Below are 10,000 nucleotides of genomic sequence, written 5' to 3'. Positions count from 1 at the left end.
AAATGGCACATGTGCCAGTGACATGTAAAAACACATCTCCAAAATCTGTGAGAATGGCACAGTTTTATGGCACAATTTATGACACTCATCCAAATGTGGCCGTTGCCAGCGCAGCCCCAACTGGCCTCATGCCAGTGGTACGTAAGAGAACCATCCGAACGTAGCCGTTGCCAGCGCCGCCCCAACTGGCCTCGTGCCGGTGGTACGTAACAGAACCATCCGAACGTGGCCGTTGCCAGCACTGCACCTACTGGCCTCATGCCGGTGGTACGTAAGAGAACCATCCAAATGTGGCCGTTGCCAGCGCCGCCCCGACTGGCCTCGTGCCGGTGGTACATAAGAGAACCATCCGAACGTGGCCATTGCCAGCGCCGCCCTGACTGGCTTCGTGCCGGTGGTATGTAAGAGAACCATCCGAATGTGGCTGTTGCCAGCCCCGCCCCGACTGGCCTAGCGTCGGTGGCACGTAAAAAGCACCATCCGACCGTGGCCGTTTGCCAGCCTTGCCTGGCCTCTGTGTCGGTGGCACGTAAAAAGCACCATCCGATCGTGGCTGTTGCCAGCCTCGCCTGGCCCCCGTGCCGGTGGCATGTAAAAAACACCATCCGATCGTGGCTGTTGCCAGCCTCGCCTGGCCCCCGTGCCGGTGGCACATAAAAAGCACCATCCAATCATGGCCATTTGCCAGCCTTGCCTGGCACCCGTGCCGGTGGCACGTAAAAAGCACCATCCGATCGTGGCGGTTTGCCAGCCCCGTCTGGCACCTGTGCCGGTGGCACATAAAAAGCACCCACTACACTCACGGAGTGGTTGGCGTTAGGAAGGGCATAGAAACATTGCCAGATCAGACTGGGCCTGGTGCAGCCTTCTGGCTTCCCAGACCCCAGTTGAACCGTCCAACCCATGCTAGCATGGTAAGTGGACGCTAAACGATGATGATGATGATGATGATTTCACCAACAGTAAAAACCAGAATTTCTAACTATACTGAAATCTTTCAGAATTTTCCAGAAGTCTCACCCGTTCCTTTGACCATGGATACCAACCCAGAGTTTTCCCCGCAAGAACAACCTCGAGAAGGTGACGTGTCCGAATCTCCAGAAGACGACGATGATGCTGCTGTAACCACGACGATCCGAGAAAGAGGTGTGAAAAGCTCTGGCACATTTAGTTTCTTGGCAACGGTAAGTTCTTTGAAATATGATCTGTATTTGTTCTTTTTATCTCTTCTTCTGGTAATTCTTCCTGACAGGTCCACCTTGGTATTTCATGCATGGTGGTGTAATGTTGACAAGGCATTGCTATGATAGCTGCAAGCATGGCTGTGTGGTTAGGATATTTCCTTTGGAATCATGTGGTTGGCGGTTCAGTCCCAATGCATGGACACTCTTGGCTGGTGACCCCTAATATAGCTGCAGCTTGACCAATACCTTGCGGCTGAAAGTGGTGGCCAGAAACCTGAACAACCCTGTTTTGTATGTGTGTGTATACATACATACATACATACATACATATATATATATATCATCATCATCATCATCATCATCATTTAACGTCTGCTTTCCATGCTAGCATGGGTTGGACGATTTGACTGAGGACTGGTGAACCAGATGGCTGCACCAGGCTCCAATTGTGATCTGGCAGTGTTTCTATGGCTGGATACCCTTCCTAACTCCAACCACTCCGAGAGTGTAGCGGGTGCTTTTACGTGCCACCGGCACGAGATCCATTCAGGCGGTGGTGGCAACGGCCATGCTCAAATAGTGCTTTTTATGTGCTACATACACAGAAGCCAGTCCAGTGGCACTGGCAGCGACCTCACTCGAATGTTTTTTCACGTGCAATATCAATATATATATATATATATATATATATACGTACACGACAGGCTTCTTTCAGTTTCTGCTTACCAAATCCACTCACAAGGCTTTGGTCGACCCGAGGCTATAGTAGAAGACACCCAGATATATTACAAATCATTCTTTCCATTGCAGGGCCGAGACTTCCAGCCAGCTGACATCAGCCATCAGTACACAGAACAGGAGAAGCGATTCCTTGGCACATTTACTAGTTTGGATTATCTGCCATCTCACAGCAATGTCTACAAGAACTGGCTGAAAAGACAACGAAGCTCAAGGTTGGTGTCCTGTGGATTTACTTCCACAAATACATATACGTACATACACACACACACACACACACACACACATCATCATCATCATTGTTCGACCGTGGTAGAGACAATAGAATTTACTATGCTACACCAGACTTCATGGTCCATCATAGCATTACGGAGGTCCTGTTGCTGGATGCCTGTCTCCCTGGAGATTATATCAGGGTAGGAGAGTGTGCGCCCTCTGGCATTGCGACCGTGGTCGAGACAATGGAATTTACCATGCTACGCCAGACTTCAAGGTCCATCATAGCATTACGGAGGTCCTGTTGCTGGATGCATGTATCCCTGGAGATTACATCAGGGTAGGAGAGCGTGCGCCCTCTGGTATCGCGACCGTGGTCGAGACAATGGAATTTACCATGCTACGCCAGACTTCACGGTCCATCATAGCATTACGGAGGTCCTGTTGCTGGATGCCTGTATCCTTGGAGATTACATCAGGGTAGGAGAGTGTGCGCCCTCTGGTATTGCGAGTAGATGGCTTCCAGAGGAGGAGAGTAGAAATTACCTCGTTTTCAGCTCTACAACAATGTCCAGCAAACTGGACTCTCCTACCTTTCACAAGAGATGACACAGGTGGTAGTTTCCCCATATATTTGCATTTTGGTTGGATGACGCTTCCACGAGAGATTTTGAGCTCTCATAAGGAGGCGAGTGTAGGTTCCATCCAACTGCCTCTCAAGCTTCTTTGATGATGTCCATGTTTCTGAGCCATATAGTAGAATTGGTTTGACTGTAGCTTTGAAGATTTCAAGTTTGAAGTCTCTACTTAGATTTGATGACCAGATCCTATGCATGTCATTACAGGCTGATCAGGCCATACCCTTTCTAGTTAGAAAATCTACACACACACACGCTCACACACACACATCAACACCACACACACGCACACAGCCCATCTGCTATTGTCATCACATCAAAAGCCCCCCCCCCCTCCAACACAATGTCTAGCAGCCTAAGACTGCCACCACAGGGCTCTTTTGGTAACTAAGCCCAATCCATTACTCACAGGTCTCAACTACAGTGAAAGGTGGCACCTTCTCTAGAATATATATTAAAAGGACTCTGCCCTGTTCAGATGACAATGATATGCTGCTCACAAGAAGCTGTGAAAATAATTTTTCTAGGAGATCAGTCCAATGTGCAAAGAGGTGTTCAGAGATAATAATGGATAATATTTGATAATATATATAGAGATAGAGATAAAATTGGGTAAGTATAATAGAGAGATAATGCCTGATAAAGAAGACAGGTGGAAGAAAAGTAAGAGAAAATAAATTGTAGCTTACCGTAAATCCTTGAGTATAATCCGCATTTTCTCCCCAAAATTTAAAGGTCAAAATCCCTAGTGCGTACTATATACAAGGTTAAAAATGAAAAAATTTTCTAAGCAATATCCAAGTCTCTATTTGCTGTCCGACAATGTTTATTCGGACGCATTTTGTGCTGTTGGGCACAAAAATACCTTAAGCTAAGCCTGAAAGCAATGAAGTCATAAAAGAATCATCCATAACTTGCAATAAGCAACATTTATTAAACGTTATTTCTGTTATTTCTTTATTTTCTGCAAACAAAATGCGCAAAAAAGCTGCACGTTTGCATTATGTTATATATACAATAATAATAAAGGACGTTACTGTATATAGTTTTACAAACCAAGGACGTTATATAGACCTTGACTCAATTTAGAGAAGGGGTACGTATTATACACAAGGTTTAGGTTTTTCAGAGGTACAGCCTCCTAAAAATCCCCTGCGTATTATACTCAAGGGCGGACTATACTCAAGGTTTTATGGTACTATAGAAATTAGAGCCAGCACTGAAAGTTACGCTGTTTCATATACAAATATGTCTTTGTAAACAACGCAACTGAAGAAAGAGAAAACATTCCCGAAATGTGTATGTACACCTATTACATATTTTTACCCTGCATGCATAAGTGAAAGCAGGGTATTATAGTCGCTCATCTGGGTCTGTTCATGTGTTTGCAAAATTACTGGAAAATGGCTGAACGGATTTTCACCAAATTTGGCAGAAATACTCATTAGGTGAGTGGCTTGAACTCATTATTTTGGTTTCATTATCTTCAAAACTGGTGGACATAAGGGACCACTTATATCACACATTTACAGGTAATGGACCCAACAACAGCTTCTTATTTGGCTCATCTATTACTCCCCCCCCCCAGTCATAGATTACTTATCAATTTACATAGGGGTCGCCTATTATACTTACAAATTTACTCAACTGTCCCCTTTCTACAGTATTTACATTTGACGGATATTTGTCCTCATTTTGTTTGTTGTTGACACAACATTTCAGCTGATATACCCTCCAGCCTTTATCAGGTGTCTTGGGGAAATTTCGAACCAGGGTTCTCAATCCTAAGGGCATATGGTGTAGTGGTTAAGAGCGCGGGCTACTAACCCCAAGATTCCGAGTTCGATTCCAGGCAGTACCTGAATAATAATAATAATAATAATAATAATAATAATAATAATAATAATAACAACATCATCGAAAAATACCTTAGGGATGAGAACCCAGGTTCGAAATTTCCCCAAGATGAAGCCTGATGAAGGCTGGAAAATATATCAGCCGAAACGTTAGCAACAAACAAGATGAGGACAAATATCCGTCAAATGTAAATCATCATCATCATCATCATCATCATCGTTTAGCGTCTGGGGTCTGGGAAGCCAGAAGGCTGCACCAGGCTCCAGTCTGATCTGGCAGTGTTTCTACAGCTGGATGCCCTTCCTAACGCCAACCACTCCATGAGTGTAGTGGATGCTTTTTATGTGCCACCAGCACGGGTGCCAGACGAGGCTGGCAAACGGCCAGGATCAGATGGTGCTTTTTACATGCCACCGGCACGGGGGCCAGGCGAGGCTGACAAACGGCCACGATCAGATGGTGCTTTTTACATACCACTGGCACGGAGGTCAGGCAAGGCTGGCAACGGCCACGATCGGATGGTGCTTTTTACGGGCCACCGGCCAATAATAATAATAATAATAATAATAACAACAACATCGAAAAATACCTTAGGAATGAGAACCCAGGTTCGAAATTTCCCCAAGACACCTGATGAAGGCTGGAATGTATATCAGCTGAAAAATTGTGTTAACAACAAAGAAGATGTGGAGAAATATCCATCAAATGTAAATAGTGTGCATAATTCCTCATCTCTTAAATATAGAACTGTATCCCCTTTCTGTCCTTCATTCACAGGTATCAGGTCCATCGATGGCTTCTTATGGGGATCATTGGTTTCACAGTTGGTTTCATTGGGTTTGTCATGCATCAGTTGATCGAACTCATCGCTGATGTGAAATGGACCAAAGCCACCGAATACATTGAGGTGAGTCAGTATTCTTATCTTCTCTTTTATGTTCTGAGTTCAAATTCTGCCGAGGTCAACTTTGCCTTTCATCCTTTCGGGGTCAATAAATTAAGCACCAGTTGAATGTAATTGACTTATAATAGGTTTTTCTACCTATTATATACATTTTTATTATTATTGTTGCAATTTACTTAATCTTTACATTTTATACCGAGTAACCGAAGAAGACCATTTCATACTTAATTTATTGACCCTGAAAGGATGAAAGGCAAAGTTGACCTGAGTGGAATTTGAACTCAGAACGTAAAAGAGAAGATATGTATACATACACAACACACAACACACACATATATATATATATATATATATATATATATATATATATATATATATACACTAGAATATTAAAGAGAAATTTCTTGCTACCGTATTATCTATATTTTAAAGGATGAGTTGAAATGACTTTTTTTGAGGGTATAATTTTTTATTTTAATCTTTATTAAGGGTATCGCACAAAGCCTGGTTGAGGGCTCAATGTTCCAAGCACTTTTGCAGGACTTAGGGAAACTGAAGGACTTTTACAATAAGTGTGTGAATCCTAAGAAGGGAATATCTTGTATGAGATCATAATTAACTGATCCTACTGTATTTTCTTTATACCCAAAACCAGAATATCTTTGCAGCATATATAATTCCCCACAATTTTCTTTTTGTTTTAATATTTGCAGAGTTCTGATTATGTTGCCGCCTGGGGGTGGTCCCTTGCCTACAGTGTCCTGTTTGTTCTGGTTAGTTCCAGCACCGTTGTGGTGAGTGACCTTCATAAATATACATCTTTCGTATTTCATGTCTTCACCCTTCAAATCAAATCAATCAAAATCAAATTCGATGACTGGCGTCCGTGCTGGCAGGGTGCAAAGAGCACCATCCGAGCGTGATCGTTGCCAGAGCGGCCAACTGGCTTCCGTGCCAGTGGCATTTAAAGGGCACCATTCGAGCGTGATCGTTACCAGCATCGCCTTACTGGCACTTGTGCCTGTGCTAGTAGGGTACCAAGAACACCATCTGAGTGTGATCGTTGCCAGAGCAGCCAACTGGCTTCCGTGCCAGTGGCATGTAAAAGGGCCCCATTTGAGCGTGATTGTTACCAAAGTTGCCTTACTGGCACCTGTGCTGGTGGCATGTGTAAAAGGATTCGAGCGAGGTCGTTGCCAGTACCGCCTGACTGGCCCCCATGCCAGTTTCAACTAGCAATAACCACGCCTCAGATAACCCTCATTGGCTATGGTACTGCCTCTGCAGTGGCACATAAAAGGGCACCATTCGAGCGTCGTTGCCAGTACCGCGTGATTGGCCTCCGTGCCGGTGGCACGTAAAAAGCACCCACCACACTCTCAGAGTGGTTGGCGTTAGGAAGGGCATCCAGCTGTTGAAACTCTGCCAAATCAAGATTGGAGCCTGGTGCAGCCATCTGATTCGCCAGCCCTCAGTCAAAATCGTCCAACCCATGCTAGCATGGAAAGTGGATATTAAACGATGATGGTGATGATGATGATGACCCTGTGTTCTCTGTGTCAACAGAAGTCCTTTTCCCCTCGTCAGGATAATTTTAATGTCTACTTTGTTTCAGCATGAAGTTTGTTGGAGTATACTTCCTTTGACTGCCGGGTGGGTGCTCTTTCTGCTCCCCAACACACACTTGTTTCTAAGCAAGCTAATATTTCTTATGGTTGATGGGAAATGAAGGACTTCTGTTATTTGATGGTCATGCTTGTTTACAGCTGTTGTACAAGATAAGGAGATGCAAACACACACATGCACACATACATACGTTTACATGTGTGTGTGTCTCTATGTACACACACAAACACACTCAAGTATGTGTCTGTGTGTGTATATATATATATGTATGTATGTATGTATGTATGTATGTATGTATGTATATGTTTGTGTGTATGTATGTATCTGGCCGACCCAATATATATATATATATATATCTGTATCCGATGGCCAGATAACTGAAGAGATGGTGGTGTGGATTTCCACCTCAGCATCCGAAACTCAGAGTTTTATCATGGCTACCGAATAATTGTCACATATTATATTTACAGATAATTTCCTCTATTTACATAATATCGAGGTCTCTTTCTTTCTTTTGTTGTCTTACCATTTTTATCTATATCTATATATATATATATATATATATCCGTAATAATGAAGGGTGAAATTAATTAATTTGGAAAAATTATCAATAACACCAAGTAGTCTTCGGCATGTAAAAGCCTCATTCGAGGAAAATTTAAGTAATACTAAGCAATAAGGGTTTAGCAACGAATTGCCTTACCACATACCGAATTAGAAATAGCAGTCAAAGGGTTATAGCTATTTTCTTACTAAAATCCCTTTTTAGTAGAAGAAATAGCTATAACCTTTGACTGCTATTTCTAATTCGGTATGTGGTAAGGCAACTCGTTGCTAAACCCTTATTGCTTAGTGTATATATATATATATATATATATATATATATCTATATATATATATATATATATATCCGTAATAATGAAGGGTGAAATTATTAATTTGGAAAAATTATCAATAACACCAAGTAGTCTTCGGCATGTAAAAGCCTCATTCGAGGAAAATTTAAGTAATACTAAGCAATAAGGGTTTAGCAACGAATTGCCTTACCACATACCGAATTTAGAAATAGCAGTCAAAGGGTTATAGCTATTTCTTCTACTAAAAATCCCTTTTTAGTAGAAGAAATAGCTATAACCCTTTGACTGCTATTTCTAAATTCGGTATGTGGTAAGGCAACTCGTTGCTAAACCCTTATTGCTTAGTGTATATATATATATATATATATATATCTATATATATATATATATATATCCGTAATAATGAAGGGTGAAATTAATTAATTTGGAAAAATTATCAATAACACAAAGTAGTCTTCGGCATGTAAAAGCCTCATTCGAGGAAAATTTAAGTAATACTAAGCAATAAGGGTTTAGCAACGAATTGCCTTACCACATACCGAATTTAGAAATAGCAGTCAAAGGGTTATAGCTATTTCTTCTACTAAAAAGGGAGATCACAGTAAAAACAGCATTTGGAAGGCACAAACAGGTAAGAGAGAATGAATTGACTGCAATCTATCATACATTTTTTTAGTTATCCACGGACGTACGTTTCGAAATCAAGTTTTAAGGAAAGCATACGAATTAAATATTAAATATTAAATAATAAATAATTCTATCTTACCGAAACTTCTTTTCTCTTCAGTGTAGAATACTATAATCATAAATGATTTTGCTGTTTTTACTGAGATCTCCCTTTTTAGTAGAAGAAATAGCTATAACCCTTTGACTGCTATTTCTAAATTCGGTATGTGGTAAGGCAACTCGTTGCTAAACCCTTTATTGCTTAGTATATATATATATATATATATATATATATATGAAATCAATGATGCTGGTGCCAATGTAAAAAGCATTGATGCTGATACCACATAAACAGCAGCCATTACACTCTGTAAAGTGGTTGGTTAGGAAGGGAATCCAGCCATAGAAACCATGCCACAACAGACATATGGAACATGGTATGGCTCCTGGTCTTGCTGCTTCCTGCCAAACCATTCAACCTATACCAGCATGGAAAACTGACATTAAACGATAGGGCCGATGCCAGCGCCGCCTTGACTGGCTTCCGTGCCGGTGGCACATAAAAAGCACCAACCGATCGTGGCTGTTGCCAGCCTCCTCTGGCACCTGTGCAGGTGGCACGTAAAAAGCACCAACCGATCGTGGCTGTTGCCAGCCTCCTCTGGCACCTGTGCAGGTGGCACATAAAAAGCACCAACCGATCGTGGCTGTTGCCAGCCTCCTCTGGCACCTGTGCAGGTGGCACATAAAAAGCACCAACCGATCGTGGCTGTTGCCAGCCTCCTCTGGCACCTGTGCAGGTGGCACATAAAAAGCACCAACCGATCGTGGCTGTTGCCAGCCTCCTCTGGCACTGTGCAGGTGGCACATAAAAAGCACCACCGATCGTGGCTGTTGCCAGCCTCCTCTGGCACCTGTGCAGGTGGCACGTAAAAAGCACCCACTACACTCACGGAGTGGTTGGCGTTAGGAAGGCATCCAGCTGTAGAGTAGAAACACTGCCAGATCAGACTGGCCTGGTGCAGCCTCCTGGCTTCCAGACCCCGGTCGAACCGCCCAACCATGCTAGCATGGAGAACGGATGTTAAATGATGATGATGATGATATATATATATACCCACTACACTCACAGAGTGGTGGCGTTAGGAAGGGCATCCAGCTGTAGAAACACTGCCAGATCAGACTGGGCCTGGTGCAGCCTCCTGGCTTCCCAGACCCCGGTCGAACCGCCCAACCCATGCTAGCATGGAGAACGGATGTTAAATGATGATGATGATGATATATATATACCCACTACACTCACAGAGTGGTTGG

At 42.8% G+C, this 10,000-nt stretch overlaps 1 protein-coding gene and 1 pseudogene across 1 annotated transcript in view; one reads left to right on the top strand and one right to left on the bottom strand.

The window, feature by feature from the left end:
- The window catches only part of LOC115231107 (chloride channel protein C-like), a 36,900-nt gene that overhangs the window by 3,802 nt on the left and 23,098 nt on the right, over window positions 1-10,000 (top strand). The window contains exons 2-5 of the mRNA XM_029801192.2: window positions 1,002-1,184; window positions 1,995-2,137; window positions 5,411-5,540; window positions 6,251-6,331. Coding sequence (XP_029657052.1) covers window positions 1,035-1,184; window positions 1,995-2,137; window positions 5,411-5,540; window positions 6,251-6,331 — 504 coding nt within the window. The 5' untranslated portion in view covers window positions 1,002-1,034. The remainder of the gene's footprint in view (window positions 1-1,001; window positions 1,185-1,994; window positions 2,138-5,410; window positions 5,541-6,250; window positions 6,332-10,000) is intronic.
- LOC115231108 lies at window positions 6,656-6,830 on the bottom strand (annotated as a pseudogene).

This window comes from Octopus sinensis, unplaced genomic scaffold, assembly GCF_006345805.1.
Source record: "Octopus sinensis unplaced genomic scaffold, ASM634580v1 Contig17420, whole genome shotgun sequence".
NCBI classification, from domain to species: Eukaryota; Metazoa; Mollusca; class Cephalopoda; order Octopoda; family Octopodidae; genus Octopus; species Octopus sinensis.
The sequence above is the reverse complement of the archived record's forward strand: the minus strand, read 5'-3'. Positions and strand labels throughout refer to the sequence as shown.